At 39.9% G+C, this 15,391-nt stretch overlaps 1 protein-coding gene across 1 annotated transcript in view; it reads left to right on the top strand.

Annotated features, from left to right (window-relative positions):
* The window catches only part of UPF2 (Regulator of nonsense transcripts upf2), a 30,042-nt gene continuing 14,651 nt past the window's right edge, over window positions 1-15,391 (top strand). The window contains exons 1-9 of the mRNA XM_051219194.1: window positions 1-34; window positions 4,921-4,988; window positions 5,023-5,187; window positions 5,227-5,457; window positions 5,493-5,710; window positions 11,678-11,994; window positions 13,253-13,293; window positions 13,335-13,427; window positions 13,970-14,051. Of these exons, the coding sequence (XP_051067897.1) occupies window positions 4,953-4,988; window positions 5,023-5,187; window positions 5,227-5,457; window positions 5,493-5,710; window positions 11,678-11,994; window positions 13,253-13,293; window positions 13,335-13,427; window positions 13,970-14,051 (1,183 nt within the window). The 5' untranslated portion in view covers window positions 1-34; window positions 4,921-4,952. The remainder of the gene's footprint in view (window positions 35-4,920; window positions 4,989-5,022; window positions 5,188-5,226; window positions 5,458-5,492; window positions 5,711-11,677; window positions 11,995-13,252; window positions 13,294-13,334; window positions 13,428-13,969; window positions 14,052-15,391) is intronic.

The following is a 15,391-nucleotide window of genomic DNA, read 5'->3' as shown; positions in this document are numbered from 1 at the left end:
GTAAAAGTGTCTAGCGCAGTTTTGGACGTTGATGGTAAGTGGTTTTGATAGTGATACAGGGATATAGTCATCTTCTGTTCCTACCTTGTAGACTGTCCAATCCTGACTTAAGCATCCTTTTCAGTCAATAACCAATCACATCAACCCTTACACCCTACATTTTAAAAGTATAACGGTAATAATAGTTCTGATATTATTACCAACAGTTCATTAGTATAGTGTACTCCCAACCCTTTTTTCCTGATCTCTCGGACAAGCTTGTCACTCATCCTTGACACCACTAGTTTTATCGGGGTTTAAGTGCATGGCTACAAATAACGAGATGGTTTATTTAATCGATTCTAGGAGTCCCTTAGTCCTGTAGTAAAAGTAACAGATTAAAAAATGGTTTGTGAAGAATTAAGACTGGAAGATAAAGAGTGAACTATCGGAAATGATTCAAGAAAAGCTAGTGAACAGTTCTAAGCACCTTCAGTCACTAACCGCAAATATCTTGTCAATCGCGACCAGTTAGTGTATTACCACCGAAGTTGGAGCTAACAGTCAATAGTCGTGTTGACCATATCCTGGTCTGTCCATCACTTGTTCTATTTCTTACATCCGCTACGTTACCTAGCATTACATATCAGAGTAAGTAGTGATTAGGTATTAAGGTATTGTAGTTCCTTGTCTTGAAATCTTCGGCTTATTTGCAAAGTAAACGTGATCACTGGTGCCTTGAATTCCGAATCGTGATGGGGATCGCAAACTACTATGTGTCGTAGTTTTTAAGCTAAATAAATTAGTTGAAAGCTAGATACGAAATCTAACAGTGCCAATGTTAATGTTAGCGTTGAGACTTTTTCACATTTAGTTCAATCCTTCTGCGTTTCCACGTAATTTAATTACATCTCACATAATCAACTCTCGGATGTCATTAGTTGCGAAAAAATTGAAGGCCAGTGAGCATATAATTCTTTGTGGTCAGGCAGTTATGTTTTCACTATTTGGGATTTCCCATAAAAGCTTTTCATAACTTGAAACAGTCAGTCAGTAACAACGTAGAACTTCGTACGTACGTACATCAGTTCGAGTTGCCACACCACATTAGCACAGAGATGCAGTGGTCAATTCAAATCCCGTAGTGGTAGAGGTGGTAAGAGTATAAGCAGTAATCGGAAAGATTAGGGTTTGAAGATGTTATTCAAGGAGTATAATACAGTGAAATAAATTTAGAAAGAAGAAGGAAGGGACATGACAAACTCAGAAGATTAGAATTTGGGAGAACACAAAGAGTGGATGCATCTGGGCCATTGCAAAGGATTTTGACCCATGTCATTCAGGGTATCTAACCATCGGTTGCTATAATCTCGCGGTCCCCAATTAGGTAGTCTACACCTACCAACATGGCTCAGTTCACTTGTCAGTGACTTCATGGATTTGTGCGATGTTTTGGTCTGGTCGCTCCTAGCTTTCTCCCAACCTACTCCACCATAATTTATTTATTTATTTCAACACAGATATTGGTACAAAGAGGCACCAAATACATATGCGCCACACAAATCTCATTCGATATGTGTGAGGGCTGTGATACTGCTCGGGTGCCCAGACCGAAGCAGGTGGTTTTCTTAGGGGTCCACACCCCGAGCCTTTGACCTAAAGGTCTGACCCACAAGGCAGTGGAGCATCGTGAGGAGACGCAGTCCCATGGTAGCCGGTGACCAACGATTGGTTCATACGCCATTTGTTCCCACAGGATACTGGAGCCCATGTGCACCATTGGTTTGGGATCCGGTTAAAGCGCCGGACATTCGCTTTTCGTCCTCTCATTTTTGTAAACAACACCCTCGCCACGGGAAGGCAGTGAGTAGGACTTCCCTGGCAGAGGCTATATACGCGTGGCCATGTGAGAGCATTTCGAGAGGGAGGGCGGGTCCAGTCCACTCTCGGCCATACCAGGGCATTTGGGTGCGAAGCGTAAGCAAATGCGTGCCCGTATTGGAACATGATTAGAGTCTAAACATGTACTCTCGAACGAGTGGCAGTCTTATGTCGAGCCCCTGCAATGATGACTGATGGCAATATGGTCTCTTTGAGTCCATCGTTGGTTTGGTGCAGGCGGCCACTATGTTAGACGATGTCCCTCCTTATGCTTAAAATTAGTGCTTGTTAAAAATCAATGATTGTCTGAACACAGCTGCAGCAGATAGTCAACATTATCTGTTCACTGAGCCGGAACATCAAGATACCCACATAAATGTCTTTCTGTTTGGTTTAAGCTACCTACCTGGGCATTAAAGTCACCTGCTACGAGTACTATGTCTGAGTGTTTAGCTTTTGAAGAAGTTCAGAAAGCTTTCTATAAAAGTAATCTTCTACTTCATCCAGGCTGCAGTCAGTGGGAGCGTAGGCAGAAATGAAGAAAAGGTGACAACGTGTGTCCATATCCTTCCGAGTTCTTACGGAGCAGTTTAACCGAATACCAAAGGTGACTGTTAACAGCGATCTACTCTAGTAGTGCTTGTTCTGCCTTCGTACTTAGTGCTATGCCTGCACCCGCCAGTTCACGAGAACTAGTCGTCGGGTGGTCAGATACACGGAAGGTGTATCTCGTCAGCTCCTCGTTTTGACGAGGTGAGGTCAAGTGGATGACCACACCAGGATCCTGTATGCGTGTTTCTGAGACACAGCATCCACCAGTGGTACGAGATTCTAGGGTTTTAGCCAAGGAGGCCTGCTGACCAATTTGACATAGGGCGCGTTTGTTGAAGGCTCCAATGTGTAGCTTGGAGCGAGGTTTCAATAGACCTGAGACAGTGTTTTGCGTACTAGAATCATTGGCTATGGTGGTACTTGAGGAGGAAGTTTAGAGTTGAAAGTCGATGTAGGAGGAATAACAGGAATTGAAGAGGGAGTTTGATTATGAATACAGTTGTTTTGAGTGCTGTTTAGAAGTACGAGGGCGGTTATCACTTTCTTGTTGCCCACACCGTAGAAGGGTTCTTCTGGAGGTACCTGAAAAGGAACTTGGTTTAGTGGTGGTCTCAGTGATCTGATAGCGTAACCACAGTGCCCAAGGGACAACTGCTTGAGGTCGGTCACACACGACATTTTTATGGGTAATTTTCGTGTTAGCTCCGTACTTGTTAAAACCTTACCACCGGAGACAGATATCCGTGAGTTATTGCGAGGTGTGTATTTTTAGGGTTGACCTTTTTTTAACCACACCCCTCCTTGTGGGAAGGCAGCATCGCTGTCATGCTGGTTGTCTAAAGGAAACACCTTACTGCCGTCACACCTTTGTACAGTCAGCATTACAACTTCACCCTCAGACCTTGGGTTTATTGCTTTTAGTCTTACCACTCTTCAAGTTACCTGTCTGACATGGTAGAACTTTAAGGAATGATCGTTCCAGCCAGTATAGCTCGACTGGTTCATCACGATAGGCAAGCTCGACCACCACGCCAAGGTAGCAACAACGGTCGGGTGGTTCATCATCTATATCTCTCTCGGTCTTGAACTCCAATTTCCCTTCGAGGTTTTGCCTTTCTTTTTATTACTGCTACTACATTAATGCTTTTTGGTTTTGCTATCCATCTTTTCATTCTCATCTCGTGTCAACGTGATATGTCAACTTGTTTATATTTGTCTGTACAACCTGTTATAGGGTCTTCCATACTCCACTTAAAGTTTTTGACTGGGATTTTTTGCCCATTTTTCTTGGTTAATGAAGTTGACATCTTCAAGTGTTAGCTACCTCTTTCATTAAAAAAAAATTATGTTCACCGTCTCGGACAATGAATGATTGAACTATCATAATGATAGGAGAGTGTTACTTTAAGGGTAAGAACCCATTAAAAGCAAATGGTGGCTTGGTTTCAGCAGTCTAATCAATAGTCTGAAAGTAATTATCCAGTATATCCGTTTATTATTTGCCATAACTAGTTTTTTATTAAATTAGCGACTTAGGAAGTTATTTTTGCTTGTCAATAAAATGTAACAAATGGTTAGTGCATAACAGTGTAACTATAAGAGTATCGGAGGTCAATCCATTCTTCAGAAATATGACTTAAAATCAGTTGATCGTTAATTCGTAATAACGTATTTTAGACTATTATTCTATGGAAAAATCGGCCAAATTTGGGAAAACCAAGTAACCATCCCTAGAGTATTAGGCAATAATCACATTTTTGTAGAGCTTGCTAGTCGATATTCTTGAATTGTACTACTTATGGTTATTTTGTTGTTAGATATTCCTTATGGAATAATATACTTGTTGTCAATAATATACTAGTCGATATCAAAATAGGGTAAGACATTTCATAAATCTGTATTATTTAAAGTTGCTTCATTTCACGTCATCATAGAGAAGATAAATTAACAATAAAGAAGGTAAATTAAGATGTCAAACAATGTGGAAAACTTTTTCAACAATTGTTATCTGATAGTCACTGTCACTGTGTGCTTTTCCGTCATGCAAGAAGAACTAAATACCGTAGATTTTACCGTTTCTAATACAGAATGAGTAATTAATCAGTCAAACGCAACGTAGGACTTGGTGCTTTTGTACACCGGTTCAAGTTACCCCATTCCACTAACACAGCAACGCGACGTTGTTAGGACAAACGTCAGAATAGTCGAGTTAGTAACAGTATTATTGGTAATAAAACGAGCCATCAAAGATACGATTGGAGAATTATAAATTATTGAAGTAAAAAGTGTATGGGGAATCTAGGAACTTATAATCTAGGGGAATACAAAGAGTAAATACGCCTGCACCATCGCAAGTGATTTTGAGCAATGTCATTCAAAGTCTAATCACTGGTTACGATAATCACGCATAACCCAAATAGTATGTACATGTTAACGAGGCTCGATCCAATCCTCAGTGGCTTTGTTTAACCACTCCTGATTTGTGGAAAACTTTTCTCTTTTTTACAGGAGTGTAATGTGAACTTCTAAATGAACTAAAAATGAATGAACAAGATCAAATTATATCCGAAATAGATGTATGTTTTTTAAGCTAGTTAGTAACTTTTTCAGCGAAAGCAAGTAACCGAGTTCATTGTTGAAGCTTCTGAACGTTTGTCTTTGAGAACAACACTGTTGGAGCAAAATTTAGCAGTTGCAGGCAAATGGCCAGATGATTCCTTCTTCGTAAAAAAGGATTCAACTTTGAAAAAGAATACTGCTTTTGTCAAGAAAGTGGTAAGATTGAATATTTTGCGAATTTTAAAAAATTGGCAGCGAAACTTTCTCGATAGCCAGAAAGATGCGCTTTTATCAGAGTTCGAGTCCCTGAATCTTTCTAAATATGTCGAAGAAGTCGCAACCGCGATCGTTGAAGCGAAAATAAAATTAACTGATATTCCTTTTATGTTGAAATTATGTTCAGCGATGTACCAACGGTATTCAGATTTTGGAGTGTTGTTTTTTGATGCGTGGAAGAAATCATTCTCTTCCCACAAAGATTTAAAGGTAATCAAAATAATTTTTTTGAAGAGATCCCCTAGAACACTAATCTTTCCAAACTACGAGTTGATTTGGCCTTATTCGCTGATCTTAATACAATCGGAATATTTCGAGACGCTGATGGTATCCGACTGTTGGCTGGGCAATTGACTCTTCTAACTGCAAATGATCATGATAACTTCTCCAATATCGGGATAATTAGTAGCTTCTGTAGACATTGCAGTGACGACTGGATAGGAGTCATTCCGCGTCGTATACGGTAAATCGATTGAACGTTTAAGCATGTTATTAATTCAGCTTTATGTGAAATTTAAAAAGCTATATTTTCATGGCTTTTAACTACAGTCTCACATGCTAATATGATTCATTTTCATTTTTCCTATCGTAATGGTGCACAATTAAGTTCACAGAATACTAAAAGTAACTTGAATGCTCATAAGAGTACTAATATATCTGTAAAATTACACTAAACTGAGTTGTCTTTTGACGCTTCACCATCTTTTGAAAGCCATTTGGAAAAATATATAGACTGAAAGCTAACGAGCGTATCGATAGTTGAAGGAACAAACATTGTCAGCTAATGCTATAAAAATTACGGATTTTACAGATATATTTCTGTTTCAAGGCACCTATCAAATTATCAGACCGTCAAATCATGTTACTGGTACTTTAAAACTAGGTTAATTACATCCATTTACTAACTCTTCTAGCATGGTAAGTGTAGTGTGGAATTCATGCAATCTGATCAGGTCTTGTTATATCGAGTTATGTTATCTCATATACTATCCGTCGACCATAATATCGGATAGTATGTTAGTTAAATGTCCGGCGCATTAACCAGGTTGGTAGATATGGAGGGTCCACCCAAGGAGGTTGGAAAACCCTGATTCCAACCAATGCACATGGGCTCCAGGATCCTAAAGGAGCAAATGGCGTATGAACCAATCGTTGATCACCGCCCACCATGGGACTGCGTCTCCTGACGTGGCTCCACTGCCTTTTGGATCAGACCTTTAGGTCCAAGGCTCCGGGTGTGCTCTCTATGAAAACCCCCTGCTTCGGTTTGGGCACTCGGGTAGTATCCCAGCCCACACGAAAATCAAGTGACTTGTGTAGCGCATATTTATTCGGTGCCCCTTTGTATCAATATTTATGTGTTCGAATAAATAATAACAGTGGTAGATGATTCCTAAGTTTGTGCAGGGATATATATATATATATATATATATATATATATATATATATATATATATATATATATATATATTCTGAAGAGGGATTAAAATGAGAGTATTTCAACTACTCAAGCTATAATCAGCTACTACACAGCATATTACCGGTTAGGATAAACAACTGTGAGCAACGGGAATTCGTTTGTCTTAGGATATATTTCTTATCCACCCTCAGGTGTTGCCGTCAATCTTCAGATAATGCATGGATGGTATAATTGTCCATGTGAAATGAAACTCCGTTGTTTTTATCATATACATGCTCCAAAATATGGCTGAATATATACAACTTTTTAAATCATGCTACTTGTATTCAAGTCAGTCAGTAACAACGTAGAACTTCGTACGTACGTACATCAGTTCGAGTTGCCACACCACATTAGCACAGAGATGCAGTGGTCAATTCAAATCCCGTAGTGGTAGAGGTGGTAAGAGTATAAGCAGTAATCGGAAAGATTAGGGTTTGAAGATGTTATTCAAGGAGTATAATACAGTGAAATAAATTTAGAAAGAAGAAGGAAGGGACATGACAAACTCAGAAGATTAGAATTTGGGAGAACACAAAGAGTGGATGCATCTGGGCCATTGCAAAGGATTTTGACCCATGTCATTCAGGGTATCTAACCATCGGTTGCTATAATCTCGCGGTCCCCAATTAGGTAGTCTACACCTACCAACATGGCTCAGTTCACTTGTCAGTGACTTCATGGATTTGTGCGATGTTTTGGTCTGGTCGCTCCTAGCTTTCTCCCAACCTACTCCACCATAATTTATTTATTTATTTCAACACAGATATTGGTACAAAGAGGCACCAAATACATATGCGCCACACAAATCTCATTCGATATGTGTGAGGGCTGTGATACTGCTCGGGTGCCCAGACCGAAGCAGGTGGTTTTCTTAGGGGTCCACACCCCGAGCCTTTGACCTAAAGGTCTGACCCACAAGGCAGTGGAGCATCGTGAGGAGACGCAGTCCCATGGTAGCCGGTGACCAACGATTGGTTCATACGCCATTTGTTCCCACAGGATACTGGAGCCCATGTGCACCATTGGTTTGGGATCCGGTTAAAGCGCCGGACATTCGCTTTTCGTCCTCTCATTTTTGTAAACAACACCCTCGCCACGGGAAGGCAGTGAGTAGGACTTCCCTGGCAGAGGCTATATACGCGTGGCCATGTGAGAGCATTTCGAGAGGGAGGGCGGGTCCAGTCCACTCTCGGCCATACCAGGGCATTTGGGGCCCTACACCCTAAAACATCGCTCGTCGGGGTAGTCAGTGGTTGTGCATACGTAACACATGTCCCAGCCATCCCAACTAATGAAGTTTCACTACTTCATCAATTGATTTGCCATCCTTACCTAGTACCCGTTTCCTAACAACTGCATTACTTACTTACTCGATGGTCCCAGGATATACGAGCAATATTTCGAAGACACCTATGATCAAATACTAGTAACCTATGTATATCCTCCACTCTTACCGGCCATGTTTCACTGCCATAAAGTAGGACGGAACGAACTGCTGCGCAGTGAACACGTCCTTTGATTGATAGACGGATATCTCGCCTACGCCATAAATGACGCAAGTTGGCAAAAACTAGTCGAGCCTTCTGTATCCGTGCTGAGATTTCGTCACACACCAGACCTCAAGGGCTGATGAGACTTCCAAGATAAGTGAAGCGGTCGACACGCTCAACTACTTCACTCCCTATAATTAGTTCGGGTGTCGATGCAACCCAATCCTGAAGTAACATTTTGCATTTCGAGGGAAAGAATCGCATCCCGAACATGCTTGCATTGTTGCTTAGAGTGGTCAGAAGACTCTGCATTTTGTCAGCGTCTTCATTAAATAGGACTATGTCATCGGCATATTCTATGTCAAAAAGTAAATCTTCCGGTAGAAGTTCAACCCCTGGAAATTTAGATGAAGAAAGTGTTATCTCCAAAAGCACGTAAACAACAAAGTTAAACAAGAATGGAGAGAATGGACAGCCCTGACGAACACCACTTGAGGTAATCAATTCTGATGACAGTTCGCCATAAGCTCTCACTCTAGCAGTTGTGTTCGAGTAGACAGCCTTTATAAGGTTAATGTACTTCTTTGGTACTCCTTCCAGTGACAAACACTGCCATAGAACCTCACGATCAACAGAGTCGAATGCTGCCTTAAGGTCGAGAAATACTACGATTGTGGGGCGTCTGAATGTGTGTCTGTGTTCTAGAACCTGATGTATTGTCAATATCTGGTCTATACAACCACGTCCAGGTCGAAAACCAGCCTGATTTTCTCTAATCTGTTCTTCACGAGCTTTAGTTAGGCGTCGAAGTATTATTGAAGCTAATATCTTAGACACTATATTTGTCAAACTAATTCCTCTGTGATTGTCACAAGAGGACTTTTGTCCTTTCTTATGGACTGGCACAATCAGTGATTGAGACCAGTCAGATGGGATTACGTCCAGTTCCCAAATTCTACCTAAGACCTCAGTTAATCTCATTGCTAATGCTGGACCACCATTCTTAAAAATCTCAGGAGTAAACCCGTCAGGGCCTGCAGCTCTCCCTCGCTTCAGATTTTCAACTTCGTAAAGAGATGGAGGACCTACATTAACTTGCCATTCAGGTTGACTGGAGATCGTGGGAAACCGAAGTTTGGCTGCAGGCCAGTTGAACTGATCCCTAAAGTGTTCTGCCCATCGATCCAATCTCCTGGATTGAGAATGAATAATATGTCCATCTTTCTCTGAGAGTGTTTCGCTAACGGTCGGGTTCCTAATTCCGGTTTCCTTAACGAGTCTGAACAATTGTCTGCTATTACCTATTGCCGCTGCCTTTTCCATCTCTCTTGCTTTCGCTACCCACCACTGTTCGCGATCATTGCTTAGACTTCTTGTCAGCTTGTGCTTAAGCAGACTCCGCTCTTCGTTATGTTCAGAGCCAGGTGGAATGAGTTTCCGAGCATCTATCAGTGCGATAGATGCTGCTGAGATCCAGTGTTTCTCCCTAACCTTGTGGTTTACCTTACTAGCAGATATCACTGCTGTTTCCACAGCTTTTCGGATATCATTCCATGCTGCCTCGGGGTGGGCATCACATACATGGCTGCCTAACTGTTTTCCTAGTTGTTCCTGAAATATACTCTTAGCTTGACTATCATTAAGTAGGACCCTAAGAGGTTTCCTTGCAGCGTCTTTCCTACGTCCAGTAGGACGCAGGCAAATACGCGCTCGTACCAGAGCATGATGTGAATCTAAGCATGTGCTCCAGAATGAGCGACAGTCTTCTATCGAGCCCCTCCATCGGTGGCTGATAGCGATGTGATCTATTTGGGTCCGACGTTGGGATGAATTAGGGGGTCGCCATGTCAAAAGATGTTTTTGCTTATGCTCAAAGTTAGTATTTGCAAGAAAGAGGCGGTTATCTGAGCATAGCTGCAACAGACGGTCGCCATTATCTGTTCTTTGAGCCACGATGCTATAAGATCCACATAGGTGTCTTTCCCTATCGCTTAGTTTACCTACTTGAGCATTAAAGTCACCGGCCATTATTACTACATCCGAGCGCCTAGCTTTTAGGAGGAGGTCGGAAAGCTTTCTGTAAAACTCATCTTTTACATCATCTGCGCTGCAGTCAGTGGGAGAATAGGCATAGACGACGAAGAGGCAACGACGAGTATCCCTATCTTTTCGGATCCTTACTGTTCCGTTCAGTCGGACAACGCACAAACGACTGTCTACTGGGACCCACTCTAAGAGAGCTAGTTCTGCCCTAGGACTCAATGCTATACCTACGCCGGCGAGGCAACGGGAAGCAGAATCAGGGCTTCCAGATACACGAAGTGTGAATCGAGTCGGTTCTTTATTTTGGCCTGGTGAGGTCAAGTGAATGACGCTACTCTGATCCTGTATGCGCGTTTCGGAGACGCAGCACACATCGATGGCGCGAGATTCTAAAGTCCTAGCTAAGGAAGCCTGCTGTCCTATTTGGCACAGTGTTCGGACGTTATAAGCTCCAACATGAAGTGTAGAGCGTGGTTTCAGGAGACCAGGAATAACGTTCCGCGTACTCGAATCGTTTGCCCTAGCGGTGCAAGGTGATAAAGGGACGTGAAAAGGGTTAGTCGGGGAGATAAAAGAGGTATTAGGTGTAGGGAGGATTCGAATGTGACCAACTTGGTTTCGTGTGCTGTTACGGGTATGAGGGGTGATGTCACTTCCCGGCTGCCCACACCGTGGAAGGGTATTTCTTGAGGAACCTGAAAAGGAAGTTGGATTAATGTTGGCCTTAACGACCTGGGAGTGTGACCGCAGAGCCCAAGGGACAACTGTTTGAGGCCGGTCGCGCACGGCCTTTTTGTGGGAAGTTTTTGACGTGTTAGCTCCGTTCTTCAAAGGGCCTTACCGTCGGAGACAGAAATCCGTGAGGTAAGGTGAGGTGTGATATTTTTAGGGTCGAACTTTTCTAACCCCTTCCTTCCTTGTGAGAAGGCAGCATCGCTACAGATGCTGGTTGTCCGAGAGAAACGACTTACTGCTATCACTCCCTTACAGTCAGCAGTACGACTTCGCCCTCAGACCTTGAGGTGCTGCTTTTAGTCTTACCGTTCTCCAATCGACCTGCCTGGCATGGTAGGACCTACAGGAACATATGCTCCAGCCAATATAACTCGATTGGGTCATCACGATAGGCAAGCCCGACCACCGCGTCAAGGTAGCAGCTACGGTCGGGTATTCAAACGGAAATACATTTTAATGACTAACGTATGTTCCGATATTCCTTTGCTATTCAACTTTTTTTTATGAACTGATGCAAGAAATCTTTTAAGACAACTTTGGAGAGCCAGTACTATGTAAATGGGATCTTAGTGTGTTAAACCGAAAGACTCTCAAGCCAGAAGTCTTCACGATGGTTTTCCCAATCAGCTCATAACATTTAATGTTGTGTTCTGTTAGTTGTGGATGAATTAATTATTTCATGTGTTTTAATCTCATGCAGACTGTTATCTGAAAAGTATGAAATGCCGGTTCCACGTTCCGTCTTCATGTCATCTGAACGTCAAGCAAAGTGTCGTACACTATTCAATGACTATCTAGCTGGAGCGATGCATCGTTTACAAAATATGTTCAAAGAAACCCAACGAATCATCTCAGGAAACAGGGACCAACTCGAAAATCGTGGTGAAGTTAGCGAAGAGAGGCAAGAGCGGGCGGAGCATTTAATGTCAGCCTGTCGTAAATTTCATGAGTCCTTAAGTACTTTAGCTGATCTTTTGGACGCAGATCCACCAGTTGATTTTTCATCTATGATAAAAGGCAAGTTTGATTTCATTGTGTATATATGAGACAACTCATAACACCGGATACCAAATACAAATGATTTGTGTATATCAACCAAAAAATACCTTCAAAATATTACTTGGGTGTTGTGCAACTAATAAGTAAGCATTGCTGGTATTAAAAGATGAGTGTCGGATAGACACTGTAAATTAGTTAATAAGGTTATAAAACTTCATCCACTGATGTCGTTCACGTACGAGTCACTCCTGTCCTTTCATCGTCTGTTCCCAGTTGGTTATAATGGCTAGTGTAGAAGCAGGCTAATAAGAAACAAAAGGTTAACAGATTGAAAAATAATACCGGTCAATGAAAAATGTGATTGTTAGTCTGTAACACAGTGGAGTTGCAGTCTTCGTAATGTGATCTCACTTGATAACCAAATGTAGTGGTTATAAATTAGGTAATATGGTTGGGCGCAGGTACCAGTGGCACTGATATATTCATTCTGTATTTTTTTGTTTCTGAAATATTCTATTATTTCTTGCCTTTTATTATTGAGTTCATTCATTTCAGTTGATTATTCTTTTCAATTCAGCCATATGTGAATTGTAAAGAAAAGATATGGTTGTTTAATTAGTATGAAGTATTATCAACTTGTTTCACATAAATAAACAACACTTAGGGGTTTGTATAGGATTGAGATATAGTTATCCGGTCATGTAAATTGGTTGATTGATCGCTGAAGTTGTAATGTAGCGCAGTAGTTAATGGAACCAACTCACAAGTTCAGGTTCCAGTTCATCTTTATTGACTTAAATGGCTTGATAGTTAAGTTCCGTTCAAAGACTTGTACCTGGGTCAGTATATGAATGCTAAATTTCGAATTAATCTGGTTATTATTGGTCCGAGTTCAACTCTATCGTAGGTTTCCTTTGAACTTCAGTACTGAAAATAACAAAAATAGTGGGTTTCATAACCCATGCCATACAAGACAGTGTAATTGTTAGTTGAAATACAAGCGAGAAAGGCTTGACTTAAACACCAAATAAGCCTACGATAAAGGGGCTCTAAGTAGACCACGCTTTCGAAGAATGTTATTAAGAGATTTATTTTGTATTTAGGTGCTCATTAACTACATATAATGGTATGGTAAATTTAGTTTCCTTCATTTGACTTTTTGTATTACTCATTTATCCAGACAATTTACGATAGGTAAATTGACCATATTGGTTTAATATTTTATTACTTAACATATTATACAACTCAAATTAAATAACATCTTTGTCGTTTATAGATGAATCTATGTCAGACTTGACTGCACCTGATTCAGTCGAAGTAAGTGATAAATCTATTAATCATCAAATTTAAAATTACAGAAAGTTATTCATGAAGAGGTTAATCTGTTTGAAGATGAAGATACACGTTTATTTTACGAAAGTCTACCTGATATCAAAGCAATGGTACCTGCGGTTAGTTACCTGTTGTTAACTTTTTGTACTGTTTTTACTGCTTTGTATTTTGTATTGTAATTATCTACATCTAAGTAACCTTTAATCCTGTTACTCGGATATGGTCTAGTGAGTATTTGATTTATTCGTTTACAAGTGATACTTGGCTAGCCTTAACACATGTTTTTAAAAATCCATTTTATTACTCTACTGAAAACGTCGATTAAATATGGAATATTGTACCTCATAGTTTCAACTAGGAAAAATGTTATGAGTTTACTGTTTGCCTCAATGTATGTAAACGGTCTTTTAGTGTTGCCAAAGCGATTAACTTCCAAATCATTGTCTTCATGATTGTTTTTGTGATGTATTTTTTCTAGAAAGTTTTGTTTAGTCACCTGTGAAACATTTCTGTTCCATTAGTTACATAATAATAGTCAGTTTCTGTGAGTGGGACTTTTTGTATGAAAATTATCCACAAAATAATTGTATGTTTGTTTCCTGTTTTTGCTTTATTACCGGTACCAGTATATATCTATCATGTGTACTTTGTTTCCTAATAGATCCTTTATAAAGAAAGTGAACAAGCTGGTGTAGAATCAAATCAGTCAAAGAATGAGGATGGAGATCCTGCCGGAAGTGAAGGTAAGATTTACTTCCAACATTTTCATAAGTTCCTCATAATATTTTATGGATGTATTTTTGGGTCAAGTGAATTTTATTTGTCAATGTTGATGCTATATAAAATGCATTTAGTTGCCTTTTTTGTTGGGTATTTATAATTCATATTTAGCAAAATTACAGCACTATCTATTCAACGAACATACCTGATTCATAAAAAATATACCGGTTTGTGCTTTCTATGGTTTCCAATCTTACTCTCGGCTTGGGTAATCAAGCACAAAATATAAGGTATACATGTCATGAACTCAACTCTTGTTTCATCATCATACTGAGCGACAATTTGTTATACACGACCTCGAAATCAAATACTTGAAAAAATCGTCTTGATTTGTTTATTAATAATATTCTAAATCATTCACTAAGTACAGATTTACATGCGTCTTCTTGAGCCATACTTTAATGACGGCTAGTAAGGGCAGGATTTAGATTACAACATCGATTAAAAGCCAAGTGGTTCGGTCACTAAGTGACCCCCCCCAATAGATTCGTTTACTCGTACTTCATATTAAGATATATATACTATGTAGTATTAACTAATATTTACTTACTGTCTTATTTTCAAGTAGTATTGATTTAGTTTTTATCTTGTAATGCCGTGGTCGACATATAATTTGGTTTTTGTTTAGGGTATGACGTGCACACATTCAAGCAACTCACCCACTGCATTTTCATTAAAGTCCTCATCTGAACAAATGATCAATGGTGTGGTATTTATGTTCTTTGCGCTTAACTAGAATCCATACCAAAGGTCAGGTATACTCGTTATTTTACTATTTCTTTAGTCGTTAACTCCTATCCTGACTAAGAAAGCTGTGAAATAAAAATAAATATAAATAGATAAAAGATAACTTTACTTATTTTACTAATGTAGGAACACAGGTATTTGATTACTTACTTTGAAGTAATATCCTCATGTGTTGGAGTTGGGTTGTAAACATTGAAAGTAATCGAATCTAGGAAGTCGTCATTATAAATCAATAAAAACAGTCAAAGCTGTATGTATATATATCCAGTCAATATCCTTCATATCCCATGTTAGTTTGAAATATTAATGTCCACATTACCTCAATGTATTTCGCAATTAACATGAGACCAGTTTACGAAGTTTTTGAATGCTAGTCTAAACTGTGCATTACAAAATGTAAGGTAGTTGATCTTAATGATTTATGACCAGTTAATTGACTTAAAACACAATACCTATGAAAAGGGATTATGCGAATCCAGATGTTTCTTCGGGATTTGTTAACAAGTATTGCTACCAGTTACAACTATCAATTCAATAGTCTATGTATGTCAAATTT

The sequence above is a fragment of the Schistosoma haematobium genome, chromosome 2 (genome assembly GCF_000699445.3).
Source record: "Schistosoma haematobium chromosome 2, whole genome shotgun sequence".
In the NCBI taxonomy this organism is placed as follows: domain Eukaryota; kingdom Metazoa; phylum Platyhelminthes; class Trematoda; order Strigeidida; family Schistosomatidae; genus Schistosoma; species Schistosoma haematobium.
Note: the sequence above shows the minus strand (reverse complement) of the source record. Positions and strands in the feature narration are given on the sequence as shown.